Source organism: Athene noctua, chromosome 14 (assembly GCF_965140245.1).
Source record: "Athene noctua chromosome 14, bAthNoc1.hap1.1, whole genome shotgun sequence".
Classification (NCBI taxonomy): Eukaryota; Metazoa; Chordata; class Aves; order Strigiformes; family Strigidae; genus Athene; species Athene noctua.
The window spans coordinates 11,799,509-11,815,019 of NC_134050.1; the positions used below are offsets into that span (position 1 = coordinate 11,799,509).

Consider the following 15,511-nt stretch of genomic DNA (forward strand, 5'->3'; position numbering starts at 1 on the left):
GGTGTGGGGTCAGCCACCACTGGTTCTATCATGTCCTTCACGAGAGGTGGGGGAAGAAGATGGGGCCGGGAGGGATGTGGAGGTGAGCAAAGGGTCTTGCAGCAGTAGCAAGAAGAGCAATTGCAGTTTTAATGAGGCTGGGGAAAAGGCTTTGCTTTGAGCCAGCTCTTCTTCAGGGGAGATTTTCTTTTTATTGCTTCTGAAGTTACAGTTTGCTTGAGTGCAGCTTTTAATGTTTCATGAAGCAGAAACGAGGACTGCTCCATGAGATGGTGGGAAGCTGACCCCAGGCACTGCATAAACAACCTTAATGGTTGGTGGCAAGATACCCATTTAACTGCAACGGCTGAGCTGTCTCTGGAGAACAGGCTCCCCTTCCCCGGGCAGCGGTTTGTTAGGAGAAACCCCCGTGCTTTCAGGAGATGGACGCCAAGGCGCTCCGGAGGATGCCAAGAGCGCTTTGCACTATGTGAGTGCTCCAGAAGACGTCTTTGCTGTAACTCCATTTCTGTGGAAGTGCCAGCATTGTGATGAGAAGCTGTCACTGAACGTTTTGGGGTAATATCCTACCAGCAGGTCAGCGTTTCAGGGCACGGTTAGAGCAGTCTTCATGCTTTTAGTGTAGTAATTTCAGGGAGCTGAGATAAATCTTAAGGATTCATCTACTCAGGAAAGCCAAACTGCTTTGGGTGGCTTTGATGTGCTGTATCTGCATATATGGCTTACGAAAACTATTTTTTTTTTTTCTCTGGGAAATGCTTCTTGCAATAGAGCTTCACTAAGGTAAGCGTTGCCAGAGTTTGTAGAGCCTCTTTTTTAAAGAGGGAGTATCTCTGTGCCACTAGACATCTTTCATACTTAAAAAATGTCTTTGTAGCAGTTAAACCTCCTAATCTAGTCTGAGTAATATTAGAGGAACACCCTCAAAAAGGATCTGCTACTTGATAAAGATGGGTTTGAAAACAGCGACAGGTAAGAGAGGCTCAGACTAGGACCCCCCAGAAAAACCCAGCAGGGGTGAAGATGGATCAGGGATCAGCCACCCAGCGAGCTGGGAGCAGCAAGTGGTGAATATCCTTATGATGCTAAAACCCCCTGCGATGGCACCAGGACTGGTGCAACCACATCACCCGTCTGGGGCTGCCCGAGCACTTCTACAACCCACAGCAACCTCCCGCCGCCAGCCCCAGCCAACGCTCCTCCGAGGCTGCTGCAAACCCCCCAGTGAGGGAGACTCAGCTGCCTTAATAAATACTGACATCAGGAGCCCATAATAACTGCTTGTTTTGCCCAGTCCTCAGAGCACAATGCAGAACTCTTGGCAATAATGAAAATAGAGGTGCTTAATGAGTGGAGCATCGTTCTTGCTTCTTGGCCACAAAACCGTGCACTGTTGCTGCAGCCTGTGCTTTCAGGGTTGTTACCTTTTGCCGAAAATAGACTTGCCAATGTTTTACTTTAGGTCCCCTGGACAAAAGAGGGCAAGAGGTGGTGTCGTTAAAGTGAAAACATTTCCCTGCTGTTCTGCCTCATTATTTGTCCAAATTCCATATGGTCTGGGGGAAAAAAAAAATAAATCCCATAAATTCCTACCTTGAGGTTGCCTGGATAAGAAACAGGAAATTCCTTCTCTGTGTCAGATTGGCTTCAGATCTATGAACTGAGGCAAACCAGAAGGTAAAAAAACCACTTTTTTCCCCTTTTCTCTGGTGGATGCTTTGGCCTAACTCTTCCTTCAGTGGGCTCATGCTGCAGAGCCCTGTGCATTACTTCTCCCAGCTCCAGCCAAGCAGCTGTGTCTCTGCAGGAGAATAAATGAGGTAATAACAGCTTCTCTGAAGTACAAATATTTGAAGTTTGTCTTTCTGATTCCTCACTAAGGCAACTGCTCTCTAACCACTTCCTGCAGCAACCCCTTGGCCAAAGCTCATGCTTCCAGTGACACCACCTCTCCCACCAGCCTGCACCTAAGCACCGTAAGTCACCACCCATCCCCATCCCCTCCATCCATCCCCAAGAGTACCTGGAGCACCTAGGGAGACACACAGCTCTTGTTGCCCAGAAATAGGCATCTTATAAACCCACTGGAATATTTTAAATTCTTATCTTCACCCCCAAGGCCATGTGGGATGGTCTTTCCACTACAGAGAGATGCACCATCACCTTTTGGCTGTCCTGGAGCCAGTCTTTTTGCAAACCTCCTGTTTTTTTGGAGCTGAGCAGTGATTTAGTTAAATTTCCCCTCTCTTAGGTGTATCTATATTTAACTTATTCTGGAGGCGGTTTGACTCTCTCTTCCTGAACTCTTGGAAGCCTAAGATCCCTTTGGCCGAGCCCCAGCAGGTCTCTCTTCTCTGCAGCTGAGCCATTAGCACATTATTAACCCAGCAAGGGATAAAACACTTACTCCATGTAGTTTCAGCGTGAAGCCTTTTTGTCTGTTGAACAGTACAAACCACATGGAAACACAGAAGGCAATAACTGTACAATGTAAAATGAATAAATCCAGTTCCTTGCTTGTTCTTGACAGAGATGGGATGAATCGGTTATGAACTGCCCTGGATTTGGTGCACCTGGTTTCTGAGCAGCTCTTGGAGGTCCCTCTGGATTAGAAAAGCAGAAGTAGCTGCATGTTGAGGTTTGTATGTGATGGCAGTTGGTCATCCCTGAATTATTCCACATGCTTGTACGGAATGTGTTGCCTACCTCGGGTTTTCCTGAGTCTCCTTCCCTCCCCAGCCTTTAGCTCTGTCTGAAATCCCAGGTGTTTCTGAAAATTTGCTGGACTCCAGGATACCAGTGGGAGATGCTATTATGGTTTAGTTTATCAGGATTTTAGTGCTGGCCCTTCCACAGCTCACCCTGTCAGTGCAAGATACTGGCTTGGTGCTGAAAAGATGACACTGATAATATTGATGGGGGAAAATGAGCTTTGAAATAGGGAATGAAGATGTGTTAGCATTGATTTGCTAAGTGCGTTGCTCGGTCTGCAACTTGTTTCTTGTCATCCTGCGGTGACCTAGGGAGTGAGGAGCTGGATTGCACTGTGACAGCTCTGATATTTAACAGACATTTTAAGAATACTCACACTGCTTGTTCCCAAAAGAAAAGCTGTGACTCCAAGGAGCACCAGGGCAGCTACAGATGATGGGGGCAGTCGCCAATCTAGTTCCTGTTGAGCACCTTCATCCCTCTGCATCCCTATTCTGCACAACAGCATCTCAAAGGCTTTATAATTCAATTAACCGAGAGCTCGTGCCCTGAGGGGACAAACCAGAGGCTAAGCCAGGTGGGTGGGAGACACCAACCCAACCCTGTGTGTTTTGGGGCTGGCAGTGAGCTCAGCAGCTTGCCCAGCAGCTTTCTGCAGGCAGAAGTGTGTGTTGCTGAGCAATTGGAAGCAGCTGGAGCTGGCAGTGGTGGGTGAGGCGCTCTGCATGCAGCCTGACCCAGCCAGCATCCTCCACCAAAAATAATGACTCATTTTTCCCTGGAGTAAATTACTTCTTATTTCTGTAGGAGTGGGAGCACTCCGGTCTGCCAAGCCCCACAGGGTCTGGCAGGGAGAAAATTGCTGGAAGAGGAGCTTGACAGCATGAGATGATTCAGCGCCAGTTTGGCTGATGATGCCAGCTAAGCAGAAACGGGGCCAACTGGCTTCTTTAGGGGTGATCTCCTGGAAACATCAACCCTTTTATCACCTGCTTAGGACCCTGACAACCCTTAGAAACTGGGGACTGTAAAGAGAAGCAAAGTGTTATTGTTTATATATGATTCTTCCCTCTTCACCTGTATTAGAGGGGGAGAAATGACTCCAAGAAGCAAGCACCAGTGGCCAAGGAGCGAGCGCCCTGGCTGGCATCACTGGTGGAGCAAAGGTGGGACCTGAGGCTGTGACCTCTCTAGGCCAGGGTTAAGACATGCAAGGCCACAGAGATTCATTTCTAGCAGAGCAAAATGACACATTCAAGCCTAAACGATGAGGGAACAGCCCTTCTCGTCCGGTGGAGCCCCAATGTGAAGTTGTCATCACCATGATGGACCCTTTCCTGGACCTCTCCCACCTGTGGGCTCCTCAAGGCTCTCCATGGCCCTGCTACTATCCTGAAGGGGACACTATGCCAGAATCATTCCTGCCAAAGCAGCCTGAGACTTTCCAAAAAAGCAGGAGGAGGGGCTGTAGCTGAACCTGCTGACTGTGTTGGGGAACACCAACAAGTTGCTAGGACCAGACCACTGCTAATTAAGGTCAACCACATGCATCCTTGACTATCCAGCATGCACAGAAGGTGATTCATCTTTAGAAAGAAGCCACTGCTCCTTATTTCTGCAGAAGTTGCTCATCTCAGCTATTCCTGGGAGCTCTGGGAGTGAGCAAACCTCTGGGAGCCTGACAGCTCCACACTCACCTGAGTTGATGATTTGTGCCAGGACAAACCGGGGTCAGCTCGTGTCTGTGATGGGGCTCTTGTGGAAGCTTTTCACTTCTACTGCGTGACTGTCTTGCAGCAATTTCCATCTTTGTAATAACTAATGGAGCAAGGACAGGTTTATTTTTATTTCTCTGAAACTGGTCTAAGACAAGCAAAAGCAATGGGGCACCTCATTAGCCCTCCCATCTCCTCCCTGTCACTAACTGCTTCTCATTCAAGCTGAACCTTGTCCCCAAGCAATTTTGGCCCTCTGACTTTTCCATTGACTTCTGCTGAGCTCTGAGTACTTCAGAATTAGTGGGAAAAGTACAGCATTTACTTCTGGGGTCAACTGGGGCTTGAGCTTCAGCCCGAGCTGAAGAGATGGGGGAGAAGGGGGAATTGTGTTTGTCTCGTGGGCAGCTCTTCACCAGCACCAGCCACCCAGGGGCCCTGCTAGGGCAACTCCATCACTCAAAAACATGCACCCCCTTCTTCAGCTGACCCATCACTTTGCTTTTCTGGCATCCAGGGGAGCACCGCAGCCCTACTCTCTGTCTTTGGACACAGTCAGCAACAGGCCAAGGAAAATAGCACTTCCACCAGGAAGAGCATCACTCAAGGGAGTGACATTAAAGAAGTGTTTAAATCTGCTGCCTGGCGCATAGCTGGGGAAGCCTGGCTGCCTGCCCCAGAGCTCCTCAGGGGCTCAGCCAGGCGAGAAGCCTTTGCCTCTCCTCCAGCAGCACGGAGGAGGGCACAAGAGATATTTATTCTGCAGCGCTCATCGCTTGTGGTTAATAAGAAAGTCAAACTGGAGCTCATGGCTAGGAAGAGCCCTTATTATAAGACAACAGCTAAGCAAACAGACATCAGAGGAGAAAGCTTAGGCAGGAGGGAGAGGGATCAGCATATCCATCTGCTACTGTGCTTGGGCGACCACTGGTTTTGAACCAAACTTATTGGGAAAGTGGGGGAAGACATTTTAACTTCAAAATGTCCAAATACCTGCACAGCTGCCCCCTGTGCTCCCATATTTCTTAATTCCTGTGTTATTTATTACCTCTGGCTGTGGCCAGGAGCCCTCAGTAGAGGTATATATGTATTTCCCTTCTGCTGCTGCTCTTTTTAGCTATCCTTTTTTATTTCAAAATAGTTAAGTTTGTGAATAGAGAAGAGACCCCGTGGAAAGGTGACTGGGGAGAAGAGCCGCCTTTCTGCCAAGAAAAAATCATTACTAGAGGCCTGAGCTGTAGTAACTGTGTTTTTAGACAGGAGAATTGAAAATAAGCCTAATTTACTCATGTATCTGTTGCAGACTTACCTCTTCAGCTTGACTCAAGACCTGAGAAAGAAGAGAAGGGCACAATTTGTTGTACGGCCCATGAAATCTGTGCTTACAGAGAAATGTGAAAGCTATTTTGCAAGACCTGTCCAGGAAATCAGAAATTAAGGGATCCTTGGCTAGAGTCATAATATTATTCTTAATAAACCAGGAAACAATAATAAAATAAAATAAATTAATGTTTCCTAAGAATTTTCCAGCCAAGTTCCTCCATGAACAAAATGTGTCCAATGATCCTGGTTCAGCAGATGAGGTTCCCTTTTATTGTCTGTTTTGTCAGCCACAATCGCATTCATCACTGATGACATCAAGACAGAACAAACATAGCAAGGTGGGGGCTAAAACCAGTGGAAAATTACCAGGTTAATTTTGTTTGCTGTGCCTGATTAGAAGACAAAGAAGGAAATTTCCAAGAGGGTATTCAGTATACATGAAAAAAATCAGTGATCCTTCATGTACATTTACAGCTAATGCTGCATCTCGATTTATTCTGAAAGGCAGGACAAAGGATTTCATCATTTGCAGCTGTGGGAGAAACCTGAATGGTAATCAAATAATGGTAATAATACCTTGCATGTACGTAAACTCCTTCAAATTGTAATCTCTTAAGTGCTTTCTAAAGAACGGCACCATAATAAATAATGTTATCTTCCTCTTAGAGCCATAGACATCTAAACAAGCTAAGGCTAAACAGCCTAGGCCCCTGCTGTTGTTAAATTCCCTGTAGGTTTGTCTCTAATGTTTTCCCTTTCGGAGGCCTGTGATAAGAACCCTGTCAGCAATACCCTTCTACCTAAGCAAGTTTTCCTAAGAGCCCAAGGCAGAGCAAAGTGAGAAATGAGTTGATTTGGGGAGGACATGTGGTGGCTCTTCCATGCCAGGCTCTAAGACATCCCTACCCAAAGCTGATGCTGGAGAAAAGGGGTTGTGATTTGGGAGGGTGGTCCTTGGAGTTGCCCTCAGACAACTCAGTCTGAGAAGCATCAGCGTCCTGGATACCTGAGGGCAAGGAAGAAGCCACCAAGTCACCAGAGGTGAGGTGAAGGTTGGAGGGTTGGCATGGAGGACAAAACCAGACTAGCTCCAAACAGGCAGGCTAAAGTCACGTACCTGAACTATTGAAATCACTAATTATAATAAATTTAAGGAGAATCATGTGAGCAAAAAGTAGATGGCAATACACCTAAATGCAGTATTACCAGTTCAAAGTCAACAACAACTCAAAACTGAGGATATTGAATGCTCCTGGGCCATGTTCAAGCAGATGGGAGAGCTACAGGGCACCAAATCTCATTAGAAAAGAGGATCATGAGATCTTTAAATACCCATCTATAATAGAAATCAACTGTAGCTGAGACACATGGAAGCAAGAATTGATTGGGCATTTGCGATGTGCAAAGGCCCCCAACATGAAGGTCTTTATCAGTTTTACCAGATCAGCTGATAAGACATTTAAGCAGGATGCGAACTGGAGGGAGAGCTGCTTACAAAGGTCATATCCTGTGTTCAAGACTCTCATGCTAATTAAAAAACCCCTTCAGCTATCTAACTTTTGGCTAATATAGTTCCTCTTCAGCTCCTGACAACAGGCTATTTGTGGGTTGTTGCCGAGACCAAGAGCAGTACCAAGCTGGCAAGAGCCCCGGGTTATCAACCATATTTCAACCAACAAGAGAGTTTGCAAGGAGGAAACGTGCTTAGGCAGAATATTGGGCAAAAGTCTTAATAACAGAGGATGGCTCAACAATATTATCCCTTTTATACCCACCAGCTTCTGGTAGCAAAAGCTAACAGTATCTTCTTGAGAAGAGCTCAGCAGAATCCACCTTCAAACATATTTTTATCACCCATTTATCTAATTTACTTTCATTAAGGAAACAAATTATGTTCTTCTTTATATATCCAGTCTCTTTGAATTAGAGACTGCGGCTACTGGATTTCTGGAGTAGTTCTGAATTTATTCTCAGAAGACACTTGGGTTTTAGCTCGCCCTGGCAAAACAGTATTTTCCCATTTCCTGCATATAATTTGGAGAGATGAGCAAAACATCTCAATGGGGAACCTGGGGGTGGGCATTTGTTCTTGTGCTCAATAACTGCAAATTCTAGTCTAGTCTGGAAACATGAAGAGGAAACCTCGTACTCTTTGTAGATCAGTTCTCAAGGATTGAGATTTTTTTTTTTTTTTTAAATGAAACATGTAAATTGTTTCAGATTATGGGAGCGAAGGGGTGGTGGGTCTCCTCTTTCAAAGCCACGCACCTCATCGCATTAGTGCCTCTGAGCCCCAGTAGGAAAATAAAAGGACAAGAAGAGCTATTTAGGGCAATTTAAGGGGTTTTAATTAAGAGTGAAGTATTAGAGCTTGTGAGGGGAGGAAATGAAGAGAGAGAATTGGCACTGGATAACAGCCTGCGATTTCCTCTGGTGCCCTCGGTTAGAAGGAGGACTAATAGCCCAAGGGAAGCAGTAAAAACACCATCCTTTTAGCTCAATTAACACTAAGTGGGAGAAAATAGTAGGTAGTGTGGACAAACCCTACTTGAGGGAAGGGCCAGGATCCTGCCCCTATTCCTTCCACTTTCTAGACTTGGATATGCAAACCTGTACCTGCCATCTGTTCATAGCTATAAAATTTTTATAAAACAGATGCTGCAAACTGCCCCTTCAGTAAATGTCTCTCGTACAACCTTGAATTTAGAAGAGGCTTGATTTGACTTTGAAGCTACAGGGATTTTTATCACTTGGTGAAATGAATAAGAAAAAGAAAAGAACCTGACGAAGAGGGACCTCTTCTTTTCATTTTATTTGTCTGATCTTGAACAAACATTGAAATGTTATTTTCCTGTAAGAAAATTGCAAGGAATTGGCCTGCATTTCTCAGCAGCCTTTGGGAAGAAATGTGTTTGCATCTCTGGCCACGTCCTCATTCCCTGAAGATGAACAGTGCATAGAATGGCAAACTTTGTATGATTTCCAAAAAAGAGAAAAAAATTGGCCATTCATTACTCTCAGGATTTGCCAGCATGGCCATGGCTATCACATAAGCCTGTTACAGGGTGAAAAAACACGATTGCCCAGGTTTTGTGCCCTGATTCTTTCTCACAGTGGTTGAATCCATCATGCTCTTGGGGGACAAGACCGTGTGAGGACAGGCTGTCACCCCTTTGGGGGACACCATGGACACAGGGATGAACTTTGCACGGCAGCAGCCACCCATGATCCCACAGGCCACGATGGCTTCCTTAATCTCCAGATCTTAAGTGAGACCTTGAACAGACCGAGTTGGGTCCACAGACCCACAAATGGCTATAAAAGCACCATTCCCAGCTCCCTGCTCCCACAAACCCCACTTCGTATGACATCCCCCTTCCTCCTGGGATTTTACAGGTCTTTGCTCTCCACAACCAGAATCTGCATCTTCTGTTGGTGCTGCTCTTGTCTCTTCCTGTGTTTCTTTTGTTTTACATTCAAGAAAAAAAAAAATTGAACCCATTGGGGACAGCAGCAGCCCCAGCCTGTCCCAGCTGCATCTCTGTTCCTTTGCAGCTGGATAACTGTTAAAGAGTAATAGTTAAATAAGGGCTGACGCTGGGGTGAATTTCTTATTTAAGACTTTACATTGCAAATGCTCAGACTCTTTGGTTGCCTTCTCTGCATCTTTAGCCAAAGGTCAAAAAGATTTTGGTCTGGCTCTTGTTTGCTGTGAGATTAAGCCAGAGGAGAGTCTGGCTCATAAAGCCCCGAGCGGTGTTTAACCCTGTGCACTGATGATTTTCTCCAGACCCCTTTCATCCCACGGGGTGAAAGCATCCATATAGAGTCCAGAAAAGTTTCCTTCTGCCTTGAAACAACAGCAAGAGCCGGGAAGCGTCCATCTGGCGATGGATGCTCCAACCTCAGTCAGCCCAAGGTGACTTTGACTTGGAGGATCTGTTACAGCTTTGGGGTGCACGTCCCACAGCCCCAGAAGGACCCCAAGACCTGTTCCCGGATTCTTCATTTGCTCATCTTGAAAGCAGAAAAATAAAAATCCCCTACCACAGGCATGCCCAGGCTTTGCTAGCAAGATCTTGGCATCGGGAGAAGGGGGCGGCAGGCAGAGTGTGCCACAAGCCCAAGCTGGGCATGGGGGAGAAGATCCTCCCCCACCATTCCCACAGCACTTAATGAGGTGGAAAGGTCGCCAGAAGGTTTAGTTTCACTTGCAGGATAAGTGAAATGGGGATTTGGGGATTTCTGTGTGGCGTTCAGCACAAGGAAAGCCTCCTCCAGGCACCTCTGCAAAGCTCTGACTGAGCTTTGGCAGGGAAAGGAGAGCCCTGCGCCACCCTTCCCTCTCCCCTGGGGACATTCACCTCTCACAGAAAATTGTTCCTACTGAGGACAAGTCTCTATTTTTTTATGTTAAGCTGAGCCTCAGCTGAAGAGAATGAGCTGTGTGTGATACGTGGCTGCTGGTTTCCCTCTGTTGCAGGTCGGGGCTTGTCTGGGAGGGAGGGGAAGTCCCTGGGCACCGGGAGGTGATCAGGAGTGCTCCAACCCTGCCCTTGGAAGGGAAAGAGGCAGGAAAAGCTGAACTGTGGAAAGGGAAGGGAAAAGACACCCTGGTCCTCTACCCAAGGGAACTTCCCAGGGCACCCAAGTCCTCGTGGAGCCCCCGCTCGCACTGGGAACCCCCCTCTGACCACCCCATCAGTGCCCCCCCTTGGACCCTTTGGATATTTCAAACCCAAACCACATGCAAGCCATCTAAGACACTAGTGTGGATATCTACAACAGGTTGGATCGATAGACCCCTGGCCGCTTTAGCTCCCTTCTGCAGCAGAACTGTTTTTGGTTTTGTTTTTTTTTAAAAATATTTATTCACCTTTCCACATTTTTAAGGATTTGTGTGGTGTTTCATTGTAGGCTTTGGGCCTGATTTTTCCTTGTGTGGCAGAAAGCTTTCAAGCCACATGGCAAAATAAAATAAGCCACATGACAGAAGAATATAGATACAAGGAGCTCCACATTTCTGTTTAAAACAGGAGTCACAAAACAGAAGATGAAAAGGCACGTTTGCATTCCTATTTGTGCTGTTTGATGCTGGCTGCAGAATATAACTGGAACAAGCAATGTTTAAAATAAACTAGAAAAAAATTCTCCTATATTTGGGCTTTACTTTTGCTATTGATTCATAGGCAGCAGTTGCACTTGGCAAAGAAACTGCAGTTTCAGATAGACAGATACGGGGTGTTTGTAGCACTGGAGCGAGAAATCAATGTGAATGAAAGCACGTCTTGAGTCATGACCTCGTTAGGAAAAAAAGCATGTCCAACTTTCTCCCTCCAGCTGGAGCCATTCCATTGCAGAGCTCTCCTAAAACCTCAGCCAGCCCCATTTCCCCAGCCCCAATCTCAGACTGACCCTCAAGTATCTGCCGCCGCCAGCGATGGTGACAAACATGCCTGAGTTGTTTCTCTTCCTGGGAGGTAATTAAGCTGCGGTCAAGGATAGCTGATTTTTGTTGAATTTGAATCAATACAAACACACAGCCCGAGATTTCTGAGCCTTTATTAGAGGGAAGGACAAGCCATGTACCTTCTGGTTTGCTTTGCTGCTCCAGGACAAGCAACCCTGCCTCTGACTCTGCGTGGCCATGGGAAAACAGCCAGAAGCACACACAGCTCAGGGTGTCCCCAAGGCCTCCTCCTGGGAAATCAAGAGGTTAAAACCGGGTTGGGCATCTGGGTGTGAGGAGATGGTGCGTTCTCGGTGTGCCACTTGCATGGCTGATGGGCTATGGGTGCACCAGGCTGCTGGGGACACCAAGCAGCGTCTGACAGGCAAACCCACCCTCTACCCAGCAGTTTCTGGGTTAGAGCAGCCCGCTGCCAGGATTCCCACCTCCACCCAAAGCGCCTGAACATGGACATATACAATCTTAAACTACCCTGGGAGCAGAGACTGTGACACCCTCCTCAGAAAACGCATCAGTCAAGATCTTTCTGGGTGCCCCAGAGTCCTACTCTGCTATGAAGGACAGTGATAATGCCACTGATGTGCCCCCCTGTGTCTGCCTGGTCTGGCTGTGGTCGGAGAAATTGGGACCCTCCAGTCTGCTCCCATGAGTGGCTTCTTTAGAAAGTCGAGCAGGTTAGGAAAGTTATCCCCACTCAAAGCAAGCCATCCACGTTTGGTGGCCATGTACCCCCACACGGTCTCTGACTGAAGAATGCACATTTCTGAATGTGTATTGTCCTTTCAACAACGAACTGTAATTTAAAAGAAAAAGTGTGCACAGCAATTTACTGCTACTGTGAGAGCCAGTGTGGTGCCAGAGGCAGAAAGTGCTATCTGTTGCTTAGGAACAATCTTTATCCTACAAAATGAAGATGTACGCTGTCCAAAGAGTTTTTTAAATGCACCTGATGTGTGTTTATCTTGCTTAGAAGCTGCCCCCCCTCCTAAATAAACCACGGGAAGAAGTCTTTGTGCTCCAAATACAGCGCCAGACACCTGCTATACCCAGCCATGAGTCAAGATACAGGGTACATGCCCCATGCCCGGCTGTGCTGCGAGATGTAGGGTATATACCCTGTCCCCAGTCGTGATCTGAGATAAGGTCTGTAAAAGCTCAATGGAAAACTTGCTGGCCTCAGGCAGCCCCAGCTTCCCGCCCCGGTGCTGGCAGGGTCGTGGCTCAGGTGTTGCTCCTCAGTGCACAGAACAGGCACAGAAACGGAGGCAGACTGCAGCCATGCCGCTGCAGAGGCGTTTCTGAAAACTGAGGCTTATGGAGAACTACCTCAGGCTTGTTGTGTGTCTGGTCACTAATCCGGATACTCATCCTGTGCTCTGCTTCAACGAGCCGAGCAACTGTCGCTTCACTGATGCGTCTTTCCAGCTGTCTGTGGGATTGGGTCAGGTGGAAACACCTCCAGCTACGTCCTGCTCTGAATGACTCTGCCTCTGCCTGGCTGCAGTGGTTGTTGTTGCACTGGTTTGTTTTGCCCAAAGAACAAAACATCCTGGAGCTGCTCAGAAGAGCTGCTTCTCGAGGATGCAGAGCCCATCAGTTTGTTCCCTTGTGCTCGCTCTCCTTGCCAGGCACGAGACCGCTTCTGGGAACAGCAACATACGACCACGACCAGCAACTAGCTCCCACGCCCGGTCTAAAGCAAAGTGCACAGCAGGTCCAAAAGCAAAAGTGATCCCTTGAGGTCCTTCAGTCAAGACAATCTCATTTGCAAAGCTATCTTGTCCGAGACCCTGGTGGGAGTATCTGCCAGGGTGGAGCAGGTATTGAACCGAGAAGCCTTGCAGGACAGACCATTGGAGCTCTTCTTCTTGCGGTAGAAGTAGCTGCTGAGGTGGAACCAGAACTTGTCGTGGAGGGAGGCATAGATGAAGGGGTTGTAGCAGGCAGAGCTCATGGCAATCAGGTGACATGAGACCTGGATGACATTGACGTACCTCTTGTCCAGGATGATGAACTCCTCATCGATGTCTCTGATGAAGTTCACCACCTGGAGGGGCAGCCAGCAGACAGCGAAGCACACCACCGAGACGGTCAGCACCCGGAAGGTCTTCTGCTTCGTTTTGGCCCATTTGTCTTGGCAGGGATAGGCAGCGCCCGGGATGTTCCTCCTCCGCAAGCGGTAGGTGATGGCACAGAAGGAGACCGACACCGCCAAAAGTGGGAGCACGTAGGACAAGAGGAGCATCAGGCACGAGTACAGCAGCCGCTCTCTCTCTTCGTGCTTCCAAAACTCTTCGCAGATGATCATGTTGTGGCCGATGGCGTTGAGATCCAAGTAGTGGGTGTGCAGCGCTGTGGGGACAGAGGCTGTGATGGAGAGTAACCAAATGCAGGCCACGAGGCAGACACAGGCCCGGCAGCTTATCCTCCTGCGAATGGGGTACGCCACCACCACGTACCGGTCGATGGCGATGGCAGTGAGCGACAGCACCGAGACGAAGACAGTGGCAGCCTGCATCAAGGTGACAAAGTAGCACATGAACATCCCGAAGAGCCAGCCCTGCTCCTCAAAGGCGTAGGAGACAGTGAGGGGGACACAGGCAAGGCACATGATGAAATCAGCTGCCGCCAGGTTCCCGATCAGGAAATTGGTGGTGCAGTGCAGCTTCTTGGTGAGTGCGATGAGGAGGATGAGGAAGAGGTTCCCCGTGCATGCCACTGCCACCAGCGTGGCGTAGAGCGGGATGAAGAGGGGCTTTAGCTCCAGGAGGAGGTCCAGGCCGGTGAAGAGAGGGGCCGAGCTGTTCTGCCAGGAGTTGTTAGGCAGCGGCGTGTGTGCCATGCTGTCCATCCCACGGCCGCTGCTGCTTCTCCACGCCTTGAAGTCAAACAGGGATGAGACCGTCAGCCCTGAAAAAAGGGGGAAAAAAGGAGGGGGGGGGGGAAGGGAAAAAGAAAAGGGGAAAAAAATGGGGAAAGAAACGTGCTCTGGCTGTACTTCTGGGCAGAAGAACCCGTCCCCAGGGTCTAGGTGCTCTTGCACAGCCCCGTGTGATGCACCAGCCGACTTAAAAGATGCCCCGACTTCTCAAGAGCGAGTGTGTCCCGTGGCAGACACAGCAGAGCATCGGCACGGAGAGAGCAGGCAACCTGGCTACGAAAGGGTTAACCAGATCTCAGGCAGCTGCCAGGGACAGGGAAAGCAGCTCGGGATGCCTCCTGGAGAGTAAGGTGGGAGCTGCGCTGACATAAAGCAGAAAGAAAAGGTGCTCCTGCACTTTTTGCTTTCCCCTTTCCTCTGGCAGCTCCAGCCCGAAGTGCCAGGCCTGCGGCTGCCTCCAGCCTCTCCACCACCGCACCTTACCCCCAGCCCACCCTGCCCCACCATTCCCCCGGCCCGGGGGGTTATTTTACCCCACTGGTTATTTCTCTGCTGCCCGTGGCGCTCGGGCTTCTCCCGCCATCGCTCCTCACCGCGACGGGACCTGAGCACGGCCACAAAACTACTGAGAGCAGCCCACGGGGGATGACGCCAAAGCCATTCTAGCCCATTTCTGAAGGTGTGCTGCCCTTTCAACGCTGAACCGCAATGGTGTAAGGAAATGTAGGCACACAGTTGTGTAGGAAAGTGGAAGGAAATGAAGAATTACCCACCAGGACCCTCCTCTGGGACCTCACGCTGTCGAATTTACCATTTCATCCCCCTGGCCAGGACCTGCCCAGTCTCCTTCCCCATACTGAAGAGTCAAACCAGCATTAATTAAGCACCCCCGTAATGAGCTGGGACCTAGGACGGTTTCCCACCGCCCGGCCGGACAGGCAGCGCAAACGCCGGGGGTAACGCCGCTCCGGGCCCCGCGCCCCGCCCGGGAACACAAACCCCAGCTCCAACAGCCGAGGAGCCCCTAAATACGATCGTTATTTAAAGAAAAAATATTCAGCCCCGCTCCCAGAGCCCCCCTCCATCGCGGAGCCCCCTCCGCAGCCCGAGGGGGTCTGTGTCCAGCCGGGACCGAGCCCAAGCCGGGGACTTTCCCGGAGCCCCCCCGGGGCCGGAGTGCACTCACCTGCCGGGGGGGCCCGGGGGCGGCGGGGGGCTCCGGGCTCCCCAAAATTCCGGCGGAGCCGCCGAGGAGCGTTTCCTTCACCGGCCGCTGTTCGCCAGGAGCCCCCCGGCCGCCGCGGGGCTGGCTGACATTCGCTCTGGCTCGCGTTTCGGCTTCGTTTTGGGGAGGTTTGTTGGGTTTTATGTTGTTGGTTGGTTGGGGGTTTTTGGTCCCGGTGCCGGAGC

The 15,511-nt window shown here is 49.2% G+C and overlaps 1 protein-coding gene across 1 annotated transcript; it reads right to left on the reverse strand.

Annotated features, from left to right (window-relative positions):
- Window positions 1–12,970: 12,970 nt before the first annotated feature.
- On the reverse strand, window positions 12,971–15,365 carry LOC141966254 (prolactin-releasing peptide receptor-like). Its single transcript, XM_074918698.1, has 2 exons — window positions 15,288–15,365; window positions 12,971–14,098 (listed from the first exon to the last, which is right to left on the reverse strand). Exon 2 carries the CDS (start codon window positions 14,069–14,071, stop codon window positions 12,971–12,973), a length of 1,101 nt encoding a protein of 366 aa, XP_074774799.1. The 5' UTR covers window positions 14,072–14,098; window positions 15,288–15,365.
- Between the last annotated feature and the right edge of the window lie 146 nt (window positions 15,366–15,511).